This window comes from Drosophila teissieri, chromosome 2R (genome assembly GCF_016746235.2).
Source record: "Drosophila teissieri strain GT53w chromosome 2R, Prin_Dtei_1.1, whole genome shotgun sequence".
Lineage (NCBI taxonomy): Eukaryota > Metazoa > Arthropoda > Insecta > Diptera > Drosophilidae > Drosophila > Drosophila teissieri.
In genome coordinates this window covers 12,378,155-12,400,148 of record NC_053030.1, presented here as the reverse complement: position 1 = coordinate 12,400,148, position 21,994 = coordinate 12,378,155, and the positions used below count along the sequence as shown (strand labels likewise).

Below are 21,994 nucleotides of genomic sequence, written 5' to 3'. Positions count from 1 at the left end.
AATTTTCCATTGTTTATAGTATTATTAAACGACAAATATTAATTTCTTTTTGTAGAAAAATTTATTTGACTTAAAAGTTTACACACATAGTTCTATTGAATGACTGAGTTCTTCTTGAAAGGGTCCAGTACACTATGCAGTTGATTGGTAAGTGATTTTAAGGTTTCCCGGAGAGTCGAGACCGCCTTCTCCTTTTCCCAAATATAGGCGACAGTTCGATCGTAGTCGTACATCAGTGCGGGCATAGCCAGGATACCACCCTGGCATGTCAGCTCTTGTAACCGCCTCCGAATGGCTTTGTGTTCCAACTTCGCGCGGCACAACTCGGATTTTAGATTATCCCTTAACTTGTGCTTATCCAGCAGGTTAACTTTGAGTTGGTGAATCCTGTTCTTCAACTCGTGCGACTTCTCTCGATTGTGCTTAGTTATATGCAGTTCGGTGTGGTATAGTCTGCGCTGCCTTTTCAGTTCAATATTTCGCTCTGATAAAGTTGATAAATATTCAAATGGGAATCGAATTGAAAACAGAGATATTCATACAACTATACCTTCAATCTTCTTTTCGAGCCCCAACACTTTGTTTTGCACGGAAATAAAGTCATTCAGGCTCACACCGTCGCAAACAGTGTCCACATCTCTTATTTGCTAAAAGAAAAGCGAATACAAAAATTTTAAAAATATGGAAAATTTGAAAAGAATTCTAGAGGTAGCAAACCCTCTACATGGTGAAATATTTGAAATGCAGCGCACATAATATAAATTACTGTGAAAGACTTAATGGCGAAAACATTGCGGACAACATGGCGGCCAAAAGGGTGGAAAACATAACGGACAACCTGGCGGACGATATGGCGGACAACATATCGGACAACAAGGCGAACGATATGGCGGACAACATAACGGACAACATAACAAACAACATTGCGGACAACATAACGGACAAAATGGCGGACAAAATGGCGGACAACATGGTGGACAACATAACGGACAACATGGCGGAGAATATGTAGGCAAATACGGCGGAAACATGAAAGGTGGGGGTATCATGTCTGCCAACAACGCGATCTACATTGTGGACCACCCTTTGGACCACAGTGCATCCATGGATACCTACTTCCAAGACGCGACCCAAGGTATGTTTCTGCGACATGAGCAACACCCGGGCATCGCTGATTTGGTTCCGATGGTCGGCCATTAGGCGGAGTTCGCGGGCAACCAGGCGCTTGAGGAAGTCGGTCTCGGCGTCCGGGCGAACCAGGACTTGTTTTAACGTCTGCTCGAGGTGATGCTCCGTGCTGAGAACGATGTTCATGACGCTGGCGAGGTCCAAGAACGCAGTGGTCATTAGAATGCCATATTTCTCCTTCACCTTGGCGAGGCGCTCCTGGCCATAGGACAGATAGGCCAGGGCGTTTTCATGGCGACGGGAGAAGGTCATCTCGGCGTCCTGGGCTAGGTGGTCGAAGCATCGAAAGTTCTTGGTGCGGCGGAAGTACTCTATCAACCGATCCTCCAGCTGTTTGTTCTGATCTTTCACTATCATGTAATCATGCACCACACTTTGCAGTCCGTCCAGCAGCTTCTCCTTGTCTAGTCGCACGCGAGTATATTCCTCAGTACCCCGATGCTCTGGCACGATTATCTTTTGTATCAAGTGGCTTATAAAATCATGAACAATCTGTCGCGTTTCTACAATTCTCAGATTGACTGCCGAATCGATTTCGTTCTCAATGCGTTTGTCCGATGCGACCGGAAACAACTTTTCGATGTCCATGAAAGGTTGGTCTTCAATTTGCGAGGGTTCTGTTTTTGGAATGGGCGCCAGTGACCCGGCCAGCGATTCCGACTCGCTCGACTGCTCAATTGCAGTAGTACGGAATTCACTGGGCGCCTTGGTGGACTCTTCTTCCGCCTCTTCGGAGTCGAGACTTGTATCGCCATCGGCTGTGAGACTCCTTACAAATAATGATCGAGATGACTTCACGGACTGGGTAGACTTTCTTCGCAGAGGCTGTTCACTTGGCAGCGATATATCCGATAGACTGGGCACCAGCATTAAAGACTTCACTGCCACTTGCATGGGATCTATGCTCTTGGACCTCTGGATCACTGGTGCATCTAAATCAGATCCCGAGGGGCTTTCGATGGGATCCTGCATGTCTTCCTCCTCAGCATCAACTGCATCCAAAGTGACTGCTGGGAGTGCATCATCCGAGTGCCTGCTGGTACTTTTGGTGACACCTTCGATATCGTCATCCCACTCCTCGACTTGTAAGCTGAACCGGGCCCCTTGGGAACTGTCTTGTGACTTGCTGTCCATTTCCATATCTTTCCCCTTGACCTCCTCCTGCTCGCCGGCCAGCTTCTTTCGCAACTCCTCTGCGTCGCGCTCCTTGAGTCGATTCATGATTTCCTTTAATTGCTCCTTTCTTTCCTCCTTTCTTAGGACTTTTAACCTTGCATCACTGTTAGTATTTGATGTGATGGAAACCTTTTTTACGGGCTCTGAATCCGACTTATTGGTATCTTCTGAACCTCTCGAGAGCTCTTCCTCAGCCAAAGCTGTCGTCTCGTTTTCCTCGACATAAACAATCTGGGGTTCTTCATCTAACTCTGTTTCCATCGTGTTTGTATATTCTTCACTTCTTGTTTCGTTCTTGCATACGATCTTTTGTATTTTATAGTTTTTATAATGATTTTAAGGTGCTTTTGCTGTTTTTTTTTTGTGTTATATTTTTAGTGTTTCTGTTTAGAGTTGTTGTGTACTCGTGTACATTTGTTTTGTGATTGTGCCCTAGGCTCTTACTGACAGTATTTTCAAAGGGCCAGCTGTTTGGAAGGGTACACTATTCCCCAAACGGGTTATACATTCAAATTAAAGATGTTTAAAACCATGGTTTAGTCAAGTTTGAGCCAAGAGTACAAAGGCGATGCCTTGCAATCCAAATGGAACTTATAGTTACAGTGAAAGCAGCCAAAGGTGTTTGTAATAAATTGCACTGTTTATTCGATTTATCTGTTCTTAAAGCTCTACATACTTCTTCCCTCTAGTTGGCTGACCCGACGCTGGAGTGCCCTCATGGTTTCCCTGAGCTTGGCGACCGTTTCCCGCTTCTCCTTCAGCCGCTCCACGGTGCTGTCGAAGTCGTACATCAGCGATGGCATCGAGAGGATGCCGCCTTGGAAGGTGAGGTCCTTGGACTGCTGCCGCATCGTCTTGCGCTCCATCTTCACTTCGTAGAGTCGTCTTCGCAGGCTTCTCTGATTTTTGATGGCGTTGCGTAGCAGAATTTTCTTTACCTCAAACTTCTCCGCTAGAGCCAGCGCCTTTTCCCGATTGTGTCGGGTGAGATGAACGTCCATGAGGAACTGGGTGCGCATCTTCTTCAGATCGACAGTGCGCTCTGCGGGTAATGAGATCATGACTCCTGGAATTTTGTGAGGCCATAATTGGGCTTACCCTCGATTTTCTTTTGCAGGGCAATCACATCATTTTGCACGGCCAAGAAATCCCGGATGCTCAAGGTGTCACTCAGTGTGTCCAGTTCTTGTAGTTTCTGGAAGATTCGAGGAAGAATATCAATTTGTAAAACACAGATGCGGTTGAGTTTGCTGTCCAGCATACTTACGCCAAATATGTGACCCAAGGTGTGCTTTTTTATGATCAGGAACAGTCTGGCGTCGCTGATCTCGTTCCGCTTGACCGTCATTAGTCGCAGTTCGCGATCGACTAGACGTCGCAGGTGGTCGGAGTCGGCGCGGACTAGGTGTTTCCGGAGCAGATGCTCCAGGCGCTCCTCGGTGATCGAGGCGAGACTCTGGGCGGAGTGCAGATCCAGGATCACTCTGTTCATCTGGAGGGCGTGCTTGTGCTTGGCCACCACCACCCGGTACTTCAGATTGTCCAACTGGGCCAGGGCCTGCATGTACCGGCCGTGGAATCGTTTTTCATTTTCCGGCGAGAGCGCGACGAAGACGCGGGCATTGCGATTGCGTTTAAAGTGCTCTATCAGGCGATTGCCCACCATCTCGTTGGTGGACCTTTCATACAAATATGAATTGACGACTTTTTGTAGCTCGTCCAATAGCTTGCTCTTGTCAAACTTCGCTCGAATTACGCACTCCTTGTTGTGGATGTCCGATTTGATGGCCGCCTCCTCGAAAAGATCGAACAGTAGTTCACCGACCACCGCCTCGATCTCGGAGGCAAGCAAATGGGCAGGTTCAATTCGGACCTCGGCAAATGAGAAGGCCACCTTTGACAAGGTGCTGATTTCTTCCAGAGTCACCTGCTTTTCCTGAGGACCACTTAACACTGGTGGTTCGATGAATTCAGGTATGTCGGAGATATCGAGGGAGACGACCTCACTTTCTGGAGCCGCACCCTCAGCCTGGTGCTCCTCCTCCACGTCCCCAATCGATTCCGACGCCGAGCTGGGACCGGAGTCCATGTTCGACGTAGGATCCGCATAGAAACCAGCGTCATGCTCCTCGCCTATCGGCGACTTAACATCCGGTGACTGATCAGACGGCTCGTGCTCCTCCGATATGTCCGACAGACTGGGCACATCGAAATCCCTCAGAAAGTTGGTCTTCAACTGGACGGAATCCGGATCTCGTTCGCTCTTCAACGTTCTCGTCGATACAATGCTTATGCCAGTCAAACTCGCCGAATGGTCAATGTCCTCGAACCTCACATCCGTTTGGAATATGCTCCTATCAACTGGGCCATCTGAGAAGCCGTAGGTCGGGAATAGGCTCACCATTTTGGGTCCCACGAACAAATCGTCCTCTGACTCGTCGCTTGCACTTGAATCCGTGTCCCCATCGATGGGCCCATCCATGTTGGCCAGCGGTTCCTCCTCTTCCTCCACCTCATTATCCCTGACCTCTTCTATATTTCCCCCTACAAAACTAACTTTATCCTCTAATTCCATGGGGGCAAAGCGGGTGGTTGCGATGTTCTTCAAACGCTCCTTTCGCTCCTTCTTCAGCTTCAGTTTCCTTTCCTCAGGCGAAAGATCATCTGAGGCTTCCATTGGCTTCGTTGCTTCGGTAGCTACGTGTTCGGTGGCTCCCGTTTCCTGTCCCTCCTCCGCCGCCTCCACTGCGGTGATTGGGCCAGACTCGTTCTGTGGCTTCTCCTCCCGCGGTGCATCGCCAAGTGGTTGGTTGCCCTCCTCTGGCTTGGAGATCACTTCGGACTCAGCAGGTCTTTCTGGGGGCACAACCTCTGGAACAGTGTCTACCTCGGATTTTGCTCCTGCCTCGATGGTTTCCTCCGCGGGGAAGACTTCTTGTGTAGCGACGCGATCTTGGGACATTTTTAGTGTTTATGTGTGTGTTTTTTGGTGTGTTTTTGTTATTTTTATTATTTTTTATGTTTTTCTTTTGTGTGTTCTTTTTGTGTGGTGGGTGGCCTGTGGGTGTGTTGTGTTTTTGGGTTTCTTTGTTGATGTGACAAATAACTCAAGCGAAATAATAATCAAACTTTTCTCTAATAAATTCCAAATATATAAATTATCCAATACTTTTTGCAAAGCTGTTTTTTTTTTAAATTTATTAACATCTTTATTTAATATTATTCAGGAACAGGTCAATTAAAGCCTTTAACCTAAATGTTGTCTTAAGTAAATAATCTCTTAATTATAAAATATAATTTGTTTTCATCTTAATATATAGGAATAGGTCAAATTTCGAGTAGTGAGGTTTCAGGTAAATAATATATTCATACTATCATCTTAGAAGCAGCCCAAAATGTCTTCTTTTGAGCCTGCGAATTGGGATAGCCCCCTGTAATCTCCGGGCGAGACGATTACGGTGCGCAGTTAGTCGGTCGTTGTATCTGCTTGAGAAGAACGAGATTTGGTCTTCAACAAGGCTCAGGTTTAAATCATTGTGAAGCGTTTGGCCGCTAACGAACCAGTCACAGCCAGTGATTTGTCTTAATGTTTTGTTCTGGACGGTTTGGAATCGTTTTCGGTGGGACGCAGCCGCCACTCCCCAAATTTGGATGCCGTATCTCCAAGTAGGTGCGATAATTTGCTGATAAATCTGACGCTTGCATCTTAAAGGTAGTTTGCTTTTCTTATTTAGCATCCAGAATAGTTGGTTACGCTTTAGGTTGCACATTTTGACGACTCTGGCAATATGATCTCGGAAGGTTAGGCGTTTGTCCAGTGTGAGGCCTAGGTATTTCGCCTTAGTTGCTTGCTCTATGTCCACATTATTAATGTGCAAAGCTGTTTCAGTAAAAGTTGCAATTAGCACCAGCAATTTGATTTAAAGAAAAGTTTGCATACTTGTAGGCTTGTCGTAGTAATAATATTCATTTATGTAGGTAAAACGTTCTTTAGCAATAAACAAATTGAATTGAAACGATGTATCTTTTTAAGAAGTAGAACTTTTTGAGGAATAAAGCTGCGACTTTAAGCACCATCTGGGGTGCAATTGGAGGTCCTAAGTAAATCTTGCCGGGGCTTTAAAGTTGATTGATCGTTGGCCATTGTTGGCCGTGTGCGTGTGTCCGTGGAGCACTGTTGGTTTTTTTGTGCGGGTGCGGTAAACTTTATGACATTGATAAATTTTTAATAAATATGACAAAATGTTGGTGCTTTAATTCACTGCCATTTTGGGCACCAGGTGCCAGCCAGGATTTACATAAAAGTGCTGCAGTGGCGGTGAGTGTAATTTGCATGGAAGCACTGCAGCACTTGGAATGGATTTCGGGTCTTAATACTTTCCGTTTGATTGTCTGGGCGTGGAAATTGATTCAGCACAATGCCAAATTGCTTTAAATTATGCATGAGCCTGCTGCTTTGCTCTCCCATTCCACTGCTTTCCCTTTGATGTTGCGAAGGACATCTGGGAATCATATTCAATAAGCCGGATCCGCAGCAAGAAGGCAAATAACTTTTTTTATGACAGTCGCAATGGGCCAATCCCCTTTGATGGCTGTTAAATAAATTTGTTTTCGATGTTATTTAAGACGCTGCCGCTGCCACCGGAGCGCCTTCCAGGTGAATAATAGCCAACTTTCTGATGGATATTTAATAGTCGGGTAAACACCGGTGACACCATAATTGCCCCCTACTGGACACTCATCAGTGGACACATGTGGCCTACTGGTGGGCCTACTTCCCAGGCGGTTCACGTCTTCAGCGAAGCCGAACGGGAATCCTTTAGCTATTTATCATTCCGTCCGAAGCTTCGGGATTCGGGAATCCTTTCCTTTCTTTTATTTTGTTTTTGGTTCTTCCGTTCCGTTTGTCCGCCTTAAGTGGCATTTTCGGCTTAGGGGTCAGCAGTATTCCGTAGGATACTTAGGAGAACTCTTGAACTTGACTTTCCCTCCGCGGAACGCTTCAATTACGCTGGCACGTTGCGCCGGCAAAATTGTAATTTACGAGTGTTTTTCTACACAGCGCGGCTGAAAATAGCCTTTTAGATACGAAAACCCGGCAGATTAAGAAAATGTTAAAAAGTTTATGGTAAAAGTTTGTAGCTGAACTTATACGAAAGAAGAACAAGACGAGCGCTGAAATCTTCAGTTTTTTGATTTGACGGAATTCGCTGGAATTAAAATAATTAGGTTTTTAATCAATTTCGTTTATATTAAGTATTTCCCAGAAATGATACATATAATACAGCTTAATAACAAAGTGATTTATTGTTTATTTTTCAACACGTTATTTGTGGAATATACGTTTGAAGATAAGAAGGTCATAAAAAACAAATCTGGATTTCGCCGTGAATCATTTAAAGATTAGGTGAGTTAAGAAATATTCTAATTAAATTAGGAATGTGTGGGCTTTTATTATTTCTTATAAAACACAATTCTTATGCTAGCAAACCAAATTTATTATTTGAAATAATTTAAATATTTTCTAAAACCAAATTCAATGGTAAAGCTAACCCTTTTTTTGCTGTGTACTCGGCTATACTCACTCATTTTCGCTCTTCTGTTTTGAACAAGCATCAATAAATACAAAATGCGCGGCGGGGTGATCTGTAGTGATCCGTGGGCTTATCAGGGCGATTTCGCATGCATTCTGTGGCAGCTCGATAGTGCATCGCGTTCCACAGCCTCTCAATTTGTTGTCATGAATTATGCAAGTGAGTCTGGATTTCTGAACTCGCAATTGGCGCAAACTCGGAAATTGCGCAGTGCCGCGGAAACTGAAAATGAGATAGAGTGTTATGCGCAATCTATATGCAATACTCGTATAATGCAAAAAGCATTTAAACATACGTATTTGATGGAGGCTTTAATTACATTTGCACCCGTAATGTGGAAATCTGGACAGGAACGAACAGTTGAGGTTTCTTGGCAAATCTTTCCCACCGGTCGAAGTCAGTTTGCAAAAGAAATTCGTGGCGCAAAGTGTGTGCCTAGAGGAGCACAGGAGAGTTTACATACATACCTCAAGGATATACCACAAGGACGAGATCAATGCAGCGAACACTGTTGCTACTGGCTATGTCAGCCATCCTGTTCTGTGCTGCAGTGGCTCTGCCCCCAAAGCTGTCCAAATCCGAGGAGGATTGGCTGGAGCAGATGCTGGCGGAGAGCGAGGACAGCGGTGAGCTGCAGGACCTGGACGAGAGCATCGGAAACCACATCAGCAAACGATCTACCGAGGATTCCAGCAGCTCCTCTGAGGAGCACAAGGGCCAGCCCAAGGACAAGGCGACCAGTTCCTCCGAGGAGCAGACAACAGCACATGCGAAGGAGGAAGCCACTACTACGGAACAGGCCGCTAGGAAACGCAGAAGCACGGAAGATTCGATGATTATAGCCTTTTGCCAGGCACTGGAAGGACTAGATATTAAGCACACCGATCTTCATGACCCCATCGTACAATTTTGTAAGCTAGGCGAGTCCAGAAGAAGGCGCCAGGCCACCGGAAACATTTTCAGCAAGCTTGGCGATCAGAAGAGCAGCGAGGAGCCGGTCCTGGATGCCCAGGCTGAGAAGGAGCTGGACGAGGAGATGGCGCGGGCTGCTGCGGAGCTTTTGAAGGACAAGGATAACACCAGCATCGAGGACTACGCCCAGGGATGCGAGGTCATGGAGGTCAGCTCCAAAGAGGCCAACGAAGCCACCTATGTCGAATGATATCTCTTGCAGAACTTGATTTTAAATAAACATAAATAACATTCTAACTTGTGTTTTCGTATTCAAATTACCTTTAAGAATGTATGTGAACTACCAACGACTTATAATTATTATGACTGCATGAGTTGTCAGAAAAAGTATCAGCCTTTGGACTATCATATACCTGCTGTATATACTCTGCTATGTATTTATTATTACCTCTTTACGTAATGTTGGTATCAGCATGATGAAATATGTGCCCATCTCAGTAGTTTAAAAACAATAATACTCCTATTATTTGCGCAATCAATTTTACCATAATATTGAACCATTATTACTCGTAACAACTGGTTCTCATTTTTTGAAAGGCTTTTTGAAATAAGCCCACCTAAAACTGAAATGGTGCATTCAGTGACGTTTTCTGTTTTTTGCAATCTACGTGTATTACAAGGAGTCTTTTTTGAGACCCGCTATCTGACTGACATGCAATTGAGTCAGTCAGATAGCGGGTCTCAATCAGTCTATAATCACATAATCGCTGAGGAGGTGCTATGCAGCTGGTCAGAATCAGTTCGAAAAAGTCGGTCTGGAAGCCAGTGGAATACAGTTTACCAGGATATAAAAGGATTACCGGAATGCAGCGATCTGTGTTGCTGCTCCTTATGTCGGCCATTGTGCTAAGTGGGGCAGTTAACTTCCGAACTAGGAAGCATTTCGAGTCCGAGGATTCCGATTATAATCACCTATCAGGGCAGCAGCTGCACAGTGGTGTTGAAAAAACTATCAGCAAGCGAGATGCAAAGGACACTAGTGGCAGCATCTCAGAGGAGCTCACGGATGGTGCCAATGAGGAGGTACTCGATGGTATGGACAGCTCAATGGAGTCCTCTTTGGGGGAGAAACAAAAACTGATTTTGGACGAAAGACGTTTGTGGAATCTGCACATGAATAATTTATTTGAGGCTTTGACCGCGATTTGCCCAGATGCTGACTTCAGCAATTGGAATGTCAACAAAGAATATACTAATGCCGAGATTTTGCAGTTTTGTCACCCTTCTGATAATTCCGGTCGGATCATCAAATAACCCGATAATACGTTTACATAGAGGCAAACCAAAATTCCAAAATTCTTATGAAATTTCTTTTCCTAATTCAAGTGACCCCCGACCCATTAGTCATCTGCTTCGTTATCAGTAACACGTTAAAGTCATCGTAGGTCATTTTCACGTTTATTTACGCTTTTAAATTTATGATGTACTCATGAGAACTAAAAATAAAGTTTGCATTCTGTAACTGCGTTAACTGATATGTTATTACTTACGAGCCTGAAATATTTTTTATATTTTAACAAGCGAACTGGAATCGATTTTTATCGATATATAAGACGAATTGTAAAGTTTTTTTTTGGCTATCCTACTAGCTTTATATTGGGTATATGATAGTCAAGGCGCTTGACTATAGCGTGTTCTCTGGTTTCTGTGCGAAAAGCTATGCATTTACGCCAAACAAATTCATTATTTGTGAAGAGCCTTTTTGTGATTGGTGCCATCTGCATTTGCGCCCTTTGCAATGTTTTGGAATATTGAAAAATTGGATCTCAAATTTTGCCTACCGTTTTGTGCCTTTGTTTGTCAACTTTTGTTGTTTTTGGACTGTTGGGGCTGATAAGGCACGTTTTGTTCACTCTTGCATGACAACGTTAAGAAAATGTGTTCAAACTATTCCTGAAACATGCATATGTTACAACACATGAACATATCTAGACTTGCAGTATTCTCTGGGCTAATCGAAATTGTTTTTGTTAGGTGTGTGCCACTTTTTTGGGCCTTTTATACTGAATTTTCCGACCAATGAAACTCTGATTTTCATTGTTTTTTATTTGACAAGCGAAATCTTTGGTTGTGAGCATGGTTTAGTTTAAGTTTAAGTTATTTGTTATACCCGTTACTCGTAGAGTAAAAGGGTATACTCGATTCGTTGAAAAGTATGTAACAGGCAGAAGGAAGCTTGTCCGTCTGTCCGTCTGTCCGTATGAACGTCGAGATCTCAGGAACTACAAAAGCTAGAAAGTTGAGATTAAGCATACAGACTCCAGGGACATAGACGCAGCGCAAGTTTGTCGATTCATGTTGCCACGCCCACTCTTACGCCCACAAACCGCCTAAAACTGCCACGTCCACACTTTTGAAAAATGTTTCGATATTTTTTCATTTTTGTATTAGTCTTGTAAATTTCTAACGATTTGCCAAAAAACTTTTTGCCACGCCCTCTCTAACGTCCACAAACCGCCCAAAGCTGCCACGCCCACACTTTTGAAAAATGTTTTGATATTTTTTCATTTTTGTATTAGTCTTGTAAATTTCTATCGATTTGCCAAAAACTTTTTGCCACGCCCACTCTAACGCCCACAAAACCGCCAAAAACTGTATGTGCTGAAGACTCTCCTTCGCACTTCGAATAGCTGAGTAACGGGTATCAGATAGTCGGGGAACTCGACTATAGCGTTCTCTCTTGTTATCTTTACATTCTTTAGCAAATTCACAATTTTAGGCTGTTCATTAGAATAGCAGTGTCTGGTTTTGTCCAACGAAACGTCCCGAAATAATTAATATTTTGTAAAAAGTGAGTTTGGTTAAGTCGATTAGTATATTTGAAAGGGCAATAAAATAGAAAAAAATTATATTTCAGTGGGCAGAAGAAAACACTGCTCCCAGGAAGAGAGAAAGATAAAAGGGTATCAGTTGGTAGTTTTAATTTAGTTTAAGGATTTTATGACTATCAATACCACAATCATTAATGAATTTAAACTTTTATGTTTAAGAGTGTCTTTAATCAGACTCTTTTTTGAGACCCGCTATCTGACTGACTCAATTGAATTTGAGTCTATAATCACATAATCGCCGAGGAGGCGATAGCACATTGGTTGAGGTTTCGTGGGCAACGTATGCAGCTGGTCAGAATCAGTTCGAAAAAGTCGGTCTGGGTGAGAAGAACACGCCGAGGAAGCCAGTGGAATACTGTTTACCAGGATATAAAAGGATTACCAGAATGAAGCGATCTGTGTTGCTGCTGCTGATGTCAGCCATTGTGATAAGTGGGATATCATATGACTTCATCCCTTGGTCCGAGAGATCTGATAATAATCACCAATCGGGGCAGCAGCTGAACAGTGGTGTTGAAAAAACTATCAGCAAGCGAGATGCAAAGGACACTAGTGGCAGCATCTCAGAGGAGCTCACGGATGGTGCCAATGAGGAGGTACTCGATGGTATGGACAGCTCAATGGAGTCCTCTTCGGCGGAGGAACAGAAACTGATTATGGACTCCCAGGAAGCAGCGGAGCCCGCTGTCAGAAGGCGCAGGTCGGATGTGAGGTACAGGAACTTATATCTGCTGGCCACAATTTGCCCAGATGCTGACTTTAGCGATTTTGAAGATGGAAGTACCATCAATTCTGTAATTGAAATACGTGATATGTATGCCATTTGTAAAGATTTACCTAAAAATCATCCTTAATTCTAAATAAAGGCAAACAAAAAACCCAAAATTCTTATGAAATTTCTTATGAATTACCCTCAGTCATGTCAGAAGTGACATGACCCATTAGTCATCTTCTTCGTTATCAGCAACACCATCCTTATCACGACAGTCGTTTTCATGTTTATTTACGTTCCTAAACTTATGATGTACTCATGAGAAATAAAAATATAGTTTATATTCTGGAAATGATTTGTAAATTGCTGGGTTAACCGATATTAATGTGAATATAGTCAATAAACAATTTGAACATTGCAGTCCTTGCCAATAAGCTTATGAAATTTGTTTACAAATAAATAGCAACAAGAGAAAATGTTAAAGATGATGCGGAGTTCGAGTTCCCGGGGTGGGTTGTTTATTTCTATTCATATGCTAAACCCCTTTTTTTATTGGGTATAGGATAGTCGAGGCACTTGCCTATAGCGTGTTCTCTGGCTTCTGTACGAAAAGCAATGCGTGTACGCCAAACGAATTCCTTTTTTGTGAAGAGCCTTTTTGTGATTCGTGTCATCTGCATTTTGCACCTTCCAACGTTTTGGGATATTGAAAAATTGGTTCTCGAATTTTGGCTACGGCTTTGTGCCTTTGTTTGTCAACATGTGTTGTTTTTGGGCTTTTTGGGCTTTTGCGGCTGATAAGGCACGTTTTGTTCACTCTTTTATGACCACGCCAGGAAACTGTGAACGAACTATTCCAGAAACATACATGAGCATATCTACCTTCGCAGTAGTCCCTGAGCTAATCGAAATTTTTCTGCAAGGTGTGTGTCACTTTTTTTGGGTATTCTCCTGAATTTTCCCGCCCATGGAACTCCGATTTCCATTGTTGTTTATTTGACAAGCGGAATTTTAGCCAGTGAGCATGGCACGTTTAAGTTATTTGTTTTGCCGTAATCTTGGTAGTTGACGTGTATCAGAAAGATGTTAGGTGTGGACGTGAACTGCATGATGGCTTTAAAGTAGGATTTTGTGGAAAAAGAAATTCATTCCACCCTTTCCTAGTTGATAATAATTGGCATGGCCTTATTTTTATATCAGTTACTGGTAGAGTAACTAGATTTATACCACTAACAGGTGGTATAATATATAGTATATATATCAGAATCAATAGCCGAGTCGGAGGTTTAAGCATTTATATATTTATTAATTTAAACTTATGCCTAGTTTATTACAAGCTTTTAGTATTTGAGTAGTGATGTCATAAACAAATTTATAAGGGTAGCATCTGTTATTTCCTTCTACAGTTCCCATCACAATTTCAATCGACTCTCTTGGTTAAATCTTGCTTGGGTAGATTTAATTAATAGTTGTGCAATGAATTATAGCTTAATGGCAGTGTTTACTATCAATGCCACATGCATTTATGAATCCAAACTGGAATGTTTGAGAATATCTTTAATCAGAGGCAAAAAACGCTTCCACTCGTCGAAAAAAGCAACAAAGAATGCAACACATTGTCTAAAAAAAGGAAAAACAGACCGCGAGGAGCAGAGGAAAAGCGCGAGAGAGAATGGGGAAAATGGAAAAGATGCAGCCACAAAGGAAAACTTCTCGAAAATTATTTTAGTTGCCCAAGTCGAGTGCAGTCGTGTGGAAGTGAAAGAGAAGCCACAAAGCGAAAAAAGAACAACCAGCCAGCAGGCATAAAAAAGTGTTAAATACATTTTCCATAATTATCCCTCATAGTCGTGGTCTTGGTAATTCAAACGTTTTCGGAGTTTCCGTACTTTTCACCACTTTACAGACCAAGATCTAATGAGATTGGGGTTGTGCAATGCGTGACTGCTGATTATATAAGTCGCACAATTGGCCAAAGTTCAACTGGCATTCGTATTCAACTGATTCCTGCAGTTTGAATAGAAAGTTTGAATAGAAAGTAACTGAGTTTCAGGTTGTGTCGAAAAGCCGGCAAAAGTCGAGTAATATTTTTGCACGGGCGGAATTTTGACAGGCGAACGCAAACAAGCAATTGGCTAAAGAGCAACTAAAACTTTCGCACCGAAAAAAGAGCAATATACTTTTAAAAGTAGAGAAGTAGAGTAGAATAGAATAGAAAAGCAAGAGTGCCGCCGGCAAGAGTGCGAACTTATAAATAAAACCAGCGGATAGAAAGAGATCCGGAATCTCTTCGCAAGAGTACGGGTAAACGTAAACAAAGCGATGCCGGAACCACTGGGACTGGTGTGGTCCGTGCCGGAGTCCAAGGCGAAGGCGCCCATCATCAAGGTGTCCTGCGGCATCGGCGACACGGACGGCTTTCCCGCCTTCGATGTGGACTCCGATGCGTACGCCACCAAGGACGACAGCCGGTGGGGATTCCTCATCACCGGCGGAGCGGAGTTCCACATGCCGCTCACAGTCTTCCAGGTGAGTTATGGTACTATGTATGTATACTTGGGGGTGGTTCGTCCTTGGGAACAAGACCATCTGGTGGCAGTCTAATAATTATATTGATACAGTCAACCTCAAGCCACTGCAAATTGTGGGAAAGGCATTTAAGCTGAACTGTTTTTCCGGTTATCCCCAGGAGCAGAGAAAATATACATAAAATGTTAGGTGGAAATGAAGTAAATATAAATTTAAAAAGTATATAATTCAAATAATTTCCAAGAGAAATAAATTTCTCATTTTACTTGGCCCTATTATTTATTTTTGAAATACCGAAAAAAAAGATACTTTATAACTTGTTTGTTCACTGGTATATCAAATATTAAATGTTTCAGATTCATAATATATTTAAATTTAATTTAATTGAAAAAAACATAAAGATAAGTTTACAGAAGAGCTGAACTAAAATCTTTTTTATTGATGTACATTTTTAAAACATTTAAGTATAATTACGTGGCGCAAGTTACACTTGCAGCAGTTCTCACTGTAGCTCCTTTCCGCTGCAACTGCTGTTTCGTCATTGTTTCCAATTTTTTGATTGCGAGCCAGAACGACAACAACCCAACCCACCAAACCACCAACCCAGCAACCCACTTCAAATTTTGAATTCCAATTATGCTATGACGATGTCGCATCGAATGCAAATTGCCTGCCACCAAATAGAAGCCAGCATTTTATTGTTTCTGGCATCTGCACCTGCCGCGCCCCGTCTTGTGTCTTCTGTGTTCTCTAGTCTGTAGTCTTTAGTCTTCAAGTCTTTTCTAGCCTTTTAGTTGGCGTGTCTCGTCTCCCCCTTTTTGCTCTTTTTGGCCCACTTGAGTCTCGAGTGAATGTACAATATTTGGGTTAGCCACACCACCCTTCCCTTCATACACGAAACAAATACGTTGGCTATCATAAAAGATATTTTTCCAAGCAGCCATCTAATCGGTTATCGGATCAATAAAAGTAATTTCAGAGTCATATGCAGCTGGAGAAATCTCTTTGTTATAATAATGTATTTAAAATCAAAGTCCGAACTATTTTTTTTTGTATTATCAACAACCATTATAAAAATGTGACGTGTGTAGCGTATATGTATGCAAAATGATTTCCCATAAGGCGAAACTATTAGTATTGCTTTTGGCTTTTGTGCAACATTTTACTTTTGACGTTTCGCGTTTAGTCTTTAAGAATAATATCAGTCGTTGTTTGTTTGTGTTATTTTTGAATTCAAGTCAATTTGAGGGGACATTTGAAGAGTTTGATGAACCCCATGCATAAGTAGTTTCCATAGGGAAAATTAGGATTATTTATGCTTAACTATATGTACTTCTTTCTAAGTATTGTTTGAGTTCAACTTGCTTCTTTACTAAACCGCTTTTATTTACATTTTTCAAGATATGTTTATTTGAGGGTACAAACCAAGTCGATTCTGCCATGTTTAAAAACACCGCATTGTGTCTGTTTTGCTTTAGATGTTATTGTTTTTTCATTATTTTTGGGCCATTTTCTTTTGGGAGCAGCCGTTCAGTTAGCTCATCTCGTATACATGTCATCTGTATCTGTCGTTCGCGCATCGCGTATATTTTCTGAACCTAAACTCAAAGTACGCAGATATCCATTCAATTGCGCTTTGAAACTCGCACGGTGCGGTTTTTCCTGCTCTTTCATCTACTGAAAGTGAAAGGAGCTGCCGGGCTTTCGCATTCGCATTCGCTTTCACTTTCGGTATTGGCATCGGCATCGCATCGCATCGCATCGCTCTCGATTTCAATCGACATCCTTGTGGTCCTTGCAGGTCACCCCCAACGGCCTGGCCGACAAAGCGGGCATTCGCCTGGGCGACATCATACTCGAGATCAACGAGGAGGACGCCTCGCAGCTGACGCTGTCCCAGGCCCACGAGAAAATCAACGCGACACCCAAGAAGATACATTTCCTGCTGCGCAAGTAGGTTGCCCCAGATGCACTTGGCCTGCGTCTCGGTGCGTCTGGGAGGCTTTCAGGCCGTTTAACTTATGTAATGAGCAAACTACTGTCTGCCGTCCATCTCCCCCACAGCATGGAGGAGGACGATCCCATGGGCCAGTTCGAGGCCGGAGAGGAGAAGTCGATTGTGATGCGGGTGCCAAAGCCTTTGCCGCCGCCCAGTGGTGAGTACTTACTTTCATGCATGGGTTCCCAAATCAGTTCATTCCCCTCCAGCTCCATTCCTTGATTACTCACAGGAAAGTGATGTGAAAATGTTGTTCTTTTCGTGAATATACAAAGTGCAGTTAATAATATGCTACGTGTTTGATAAGTAACTAAGAAAATATAGCTGAGTGCTAGAGGAAGTAGCTAGTATAGTACAAATAAACTTCAATAATCTGATTCAATAAACACAATGATACTTAGTAATGAGAAAGTCCCTTTTAAACGATGTCTTGTCTTTAATGTGTACTATTATATATATTATTCTATATAAGTACATACAAATGAATGTCAATATGTAGACTTGTTTCACAGCCCCAAGTTGTTTCCCGTGTAGCCCCGAACTCACTTGGCTTTGTATCTTTTTGTAGACTTCACCCCAACCCCCCTGCTTGGCTCGCGTTGTTGGCATCCGATAATGTGGCAAGACCCCCCGGAGCCGCCGAAGCCCAAGAAAAAGAAAACCAAAACGCAGCTGGACGACGAGGGCAACGAGGTGGTCATTGAGCTCAGCGAGGACGAGTCGTCCGACGACGAGGAGCAGGTGAAGCAACCACACGATTGCATGCCAACAACTCTGCCATCGAAATTAACACATTCCGTTTTTCCGTTTTTCCGTTCTCCCACTTTCCGCCGTGTTCTCCACCATGGACCCCACCTCCCCATCCGTGTAATCCTTCCGCGATCCAGGAGCTGCCCCACCATCGCATCATCCGGAACATCCGGCGCTTCTTCGCGGAGGTGGGCGACAACCAGGAGCTGCGCACGAACACCATCGAGAACATGTTGATGGCCCTGCCCAGCGCCTCCAAGGCCAAGTGAGGAGCCGTTCACCCAGCCAAGTGGCTTATCCCTGACAGCAGAGGCTGTCGCATCCCTACACCTGCACTGAGAAAAATGCCAATCAAAAGTTTTTACACCCCGCGAATATGAGAAAGATATAATGTTTAGTTGAAGTGCGCAGTAAATTATTATGAATATTCTAGCTGGAAATTATTAATTTGAATCTTTTTTTAAGATAGAGAATGAAGCATTTCCAATGTTTACAATTTTTCTATTTAAAATGCCTTGCGTTCGAATAATTATTTACTATACAAAATTACAATCTCAGATAATAAATACTTAGTCTTGATTTAGATGAAGCTTTTCCCCTGTGTAGAGTTCGCTAACTCTTTTACACCTGTACATAATTTTGAATATTTCGTGTCTGTGTGTGTCGCTTTAATAAAAAGAATCCCCCTGAAAACCCCAAAATGCCACTACTCCCTAATGGATTCCGTTTAGGACGCATACGAGCCAGCTCCATCGAGATGCGTCTGCTGGAGATGCAGCGCAAGTTGTCAGCCATCGCCGAAATACCCAGAATCCTGTGCTCCACTTTGGCCACCGTGTCGCAGAATTTTGCCCGGATGAGTGAATCGGAGGTCGATGAGGAGGAGGACGAGGAGGAGGCCTATGTGCAGCGGAAGTTCTCCTACGACGAGGATGCCCTGGACTTTGAGCTGAGGGACGGGGAACAGGCAGGTGACAGTGACAGTGACGGGGAAGACTTGGTGCTGGCTCGGGAGGAGGATGCTGAGCACGTGGATGTTCCGAAAGGTGCCAGGCAATCAAAGCTGCTGAAGGATGTCACGCCGGAATCGGATTATGCATCGGAAGCCAATTATCCGGCAAATGAGGCAAGCGATGATACGGGTTCCGACGACGATGACGAGCCCGGCAGCACGGTGTATTTCATGAAACTGCCAGCGACCTCCGCCGCGGATACGTATTCTTCTACGGAGGACGAGGACGAGAGCGACTTCTTGAACACCACCTACACGTGGAATCTGCGCAATGTGCCCAAGCTGCGAATTAACGATGCCGAGGCCGAAGGTGAACTGACACTGGGACATCAGGCGCGGGAGGCGCCTCAGCTGGAGCAGCCACCGGAGAAGGAATCCGAGCCAGCGAAGGTGCGCCCCGCCACGCCCACGCCGAAGGCTCCGCCTCAGGAATCCGCCGAGGGGCAGACACAAAAGGTAATGCCACCGCATATTTCAATCAGCCCAGTAATTTGTGATGATTTCAAACGATTGCGGTTACAAAGTATGGCAAGGAGATGTTCTAAGGGAATCGTTCTTAGTTTAATATGATAAATGAATCAGCAAATTAGTATGGAATGCAAAATACAACTATTTTCTTAAATACCTTTATGCATATGTATTAAAGCATAACTCTGTTTATAGTTGCTATTCAGACTGGACAAACTGGAGCGATCCTGGCCCTGGGCAGACCGTGAGAAGATCATATACAAGTGAGTGGCGAATCAGGACACATGCCCATGTGCGAGTACTCGTATGTAACCCGAATTGAAACCCTTTTCATTCCAGGCAATCCACTTGCCACTTGGTGCCACGAAAGCCGCTGGGATTGGTGGGGCAGCGAATGCAGCTGCTGCTCAAGGACAAAAAGGAGTGAGTTCGTGAGGGGAGCAAGGAGTCAAACCCATGTTAAACAGTTCCTGCCATTAGACTAAGTTTAACCTCGGAGGGGGGCAACTCGACGTCGAAGGGTGGTGTGAAGTGGCCAACTTTTAATTGAGTTCATTATGCAAATACACAGGCGACAAGGCGACAAGGCGACAAGGCGACAACAGCAGCCTCAACTTCAGCAGCACTTCAATTAAAAGCCGCACACCCGGGCGTATTCGAAACTCTATTCAAACACGCTTCACACCCAGCCTTTCAGTCGGGTAAAATTTTTAATTAAAGTGCACTCTGCCGTATGCCAAAAAAATCACTGCCAAGTCAAACGCAAGCAGACTCAAAATCAAGACAAAACCACAGCCAAACCCAAACCCAAACCCAAACCAAAACCAAAAGCGAAACCCAAACGCAAACTAGACCAGTGCCAAGCTCTTCAACCGGCACTTGCAACTTGGCCAGGTTTATGCAACGTTTCTGACCCACCGCACCATAAATTCCATCTGAAGGGCAACGCAATGCACTTATTCCGAGAACAGCAGGACCTGTGAGTCACGCAGGATACGGAAAAGGACGATGACGCTGCCTAAAAATGTTCCTCGAAGTTTACTCTTATTTTTAGAACTCCTACACAGGCTAGTATCATTTCAAGATTCCTTAAGATCACTTTTTATACATCTAAAGGTTTTCTATTTTAAATCGTATTTGAATTTAAATTGGTATTAAATTTGCAAAGAATTTTACAGCTATTAAATATTTAAGCCATAATAGTCACATATTTCAAATATTCTTTTGGTCTTATATAAGCTCCATTTAATTGGCGAAAGTTACATATAATAAAGAATTAATTACATCACATGTTTTGAATTTATTTTTTCCCCTTTACTGAAAGCTCCAATTACAGCTTTGTTTTAATTCCCTGCAAGTGTAAGCAACATTAAGTCGGTAAGTGAGTGAAGCGCCTTGTTGGCATGCACAACGTAAATATTTTCCCTCCTGCAAAACTCGCATTCGATGGCAGCATTGAAAACAAACAGCTCGGGAATTAAGCAGCTCATTTGCCTGCTGGCTGATGAGAAAAGTTTACTCCGGCGGGCGTACGCGGCGTATGAGTGATATCAACCTGGGCTGAATGCAGCATCGTGTTCACCATGCTTCCGGGCGCGAATAATCTGCAGAATTATGAGTTTCTGTGGGCGGGAGTGTGATAGTGCACATTGTGAAACTGCCACTTATCGCGCACACTTTACATGCATAAAACATAGGGCGCACAATGGGGCAACTGCGAGGAGGACACGTGCCTGCCATGCAAACAAAGTGGCAGTCGCAATCACAGCCACCCACAGGGATTCACTGTCACCTACTATCACCCACTGCCACCCACAAGGACCCACTGTCACCCACTGCCACCCACAAGGACCCACTGCCACCCAATGGCACTTGCAGGGACGTCATTATGCAAACCACCAACGGCAAACGGCCAAACCAGAGCCAGAACTCAACGGAAAGTCCTCAATAAGTGTCAACAAATGTTGACAGCGCTGCAATGGGCTTTGTTGCTGCGGAGTGTCCTGGTGTTCCAGGATACGTTTACAGTTGGATCGTCGGTAGGTTTGGATTTTAGAGTCAGTGAGTGGGCAAACTTAACAGGCAAAGGAACATACCTTTTCGCTCTGCTCATCCATCAATTAGCAATGTCTAAACTTAGCAAGCCCATTTATTTCTATAAAAGTTTAGGCATTAAGTCCATCCATTTATCTGCTGAATCTTAATAGTATTAGAAATTACTATATTGACGTTGCCATAAATTATATATTTGAAAGACTTAATATAGGGCTTCGCTTTCAAACGGAAAATAAGCTGGAACTTCCACTGTGAAAGAGCAACTCCGCATTACTTACCCATAGTAACCAAGTGCACATCCAGCATTGAACAAAAACCCCAGTGAAACTGCGCGTCTCTATTGTACCAATTCAAAATAGTTCAGCATTGTTTTTAGTGAAGCCCGGCCATTCTCGTTGGACAGCAATATAAATTAGGCTTCGTGTTGGGGCACAAACAGGTTTGGCTCAAATGGCAGTCGGAAGCACCTGTTGTGCTTTCATCACCAGGCTGGATAACCTGGCCAACGTCCATGGGGACGAAGCGAAGCGGAGGAGGGCCAACTTCAAATGGCATTCATTAAATGGGCATTAGGTCCGAGCTTCGAGGTCCGGACTGGGTTGAGGTTGTTGCTGTTGTTGACAGTCGTACCCCGGATTCATTAAACAAACTGAAAGTTGACTAATTAGCAGAGCAGAACAGAGAAGAGCCAGAGGAACACGGAAATGT

At 43.6% G+C, this 21,994-nt stretch overlaps 6 protein-coding genes across 11 annotated transcripts; 4 read left to right on the top strand and 2 right to left on the bottom strand.

Annotated features, from left to right (window-relative positions):
* Positions 1-42: 42 nt before the first annotated feature.
* LOC122613458 lies at positions 43-2,778 on the bottom strand. Of its 3 annotated transcripts, XM_043787651.1 has the most exons (4): positions 2,519-2,609; positions 1,117-2,450; positions 551-647; positions 43-484 (listed from the first exon to the last, which is right to left on the bottom strand). In XM_043787651.1, exons 1-4 carry the CDS (start codon positions 2,607-2,609, stop codon positions 93-95), a joined length of 1,914 nt encoding a protein of 637 aa, XP_043643586.1. In that variant the 3' UTR covers positions 43-92. The 3 variants fall into 3 exon arrangements, with proteins under 3 accessions (XP_043643586.1, XP_043643584.1, XP_043643585.1); XM_043787649.1 differs by having other exon boundaries at positions 1,117-2,778; XM_043787650.1 differs by lacking the exon at positions 43-484 and having other exon boundaries at positions 1,085-2,778.
* A 207-nt stretch (positions 2,779-2,985) lies between these two features.
* Positions 2,986-5,446, bottom strand: LOC122613506. The gene is made up of 3 exons (XM_043787711.1): positions 3,632-5,446; positions 3,463-3,559; positions 2,986-3,406 (listed from the first exon to the last, which is right to left on the bottom strand). Exons 1-3 carry the CDS (start codon positions 5,324-5,326, stop codon positions 3,033-3,035), a joined length of 2,166 nt encoding a protein of 721 aa, XP_043643646.1. The 5' UTR covers positions 5,327-5,446; the 3' UTR covers positions 2,986-3,032.
* A 2,906-nt stretch (positions 5,447-8,352) lies between these two features.
* On the top strand, positions 8,353-9,167 carry LOC122613808. The gene has a single exon (XM_043788195.1). It carries the CDS (start codon positions 8,455-8,457, stop codon positions 9,118-9,120), a length of 666 nt encoding a protein of 221 aa, XP_043644130.1. The 5' UTR covers positions 8,353-8,454; the 3' UTR covers positions 9,121-9,167.
* Positions 9,168-9,687: 520 nt separating this feature from the next.
* Positions 9,688-10,401, top strand: LOC122614095. The gene has a single exon (XM_043788569.1). The coding sequence runs from the start codon at positions 9,735-9,737 to the stop codon at positions 10,182-10,184; it is 450 nt and encodes a 149-aa protein (XP_043644504.1). The 5' UTR covers positions 9,688-9,734; the 3' UTR covers positions 10,185-10,401.
* Positions 10,402-12,005: 1,604 nt separating this feature from the next.
* Positions 12,006-12,646, top strand: LOC122614238. The gene has a single exon (XM_043788770.1). The coding sequence runs from the start codon at positions 12,148-12,150 to the stop codon at positions 12,613-12,615; it is 468 nt and encodes a 155-aa protein (XP_043644705.1). The 5' UTR covers positions 12,006-12,147; the 3' UTR covers positions 12,616-12,646.
* Positions 12,647-14,216: 1,570 nt separating this feature from the next.
* LOC122612908 (PDZ and LIM domain protein 7) lies at positions 14,217-20,432 on the top strand. 4 transcript variants are annotated; one of them, XM_043786785.1, is made up of 6 exons: positions 14,217-15,002; positions 16,804-16,955; positions 17,067-17,158; positions 18,483-19,219; positions 19,427-19,494; positions 19,571-20,432. In XM_043786785.1, exons 1-6 carry the CDS (start codon positions 14,796-14,798, stop codon positions 19,656-19,658), a joined length of 1,344 nt encoding a protein of 447 aa, XP_043642720.1. In that variant the 5' UTR covers positions 14,217-14,795; the 3' UTR covers positions 19,659-20,432. The 4 variants fall into 4 exon arrangements, with proteins under 4 accessions (XP_043642720.1, XP_043642717.1, XP_043642718.1 ...); XM_043786782.1 differs by lacking the exons at positions 18,483-19,219; positions 19,427-19,494; positions 19,571-20,432 and adding exons at positions 17,570-17,742; positions 17,889-18,442 and having other exon boundaries at positions 14,241-15,002; XM_043786783.1 differs by lacking the exons at positions 14,217-15,002; positions 18,483-19,219; positions 19,427-19,494; positions 19,571-20,432 and adding exons at positions 16,575-16,733; positions 17,570-17,742; positions 17,889-18,437.
* Positions 20,433-21,994: the final 1,562 nt, after the last annotated feature.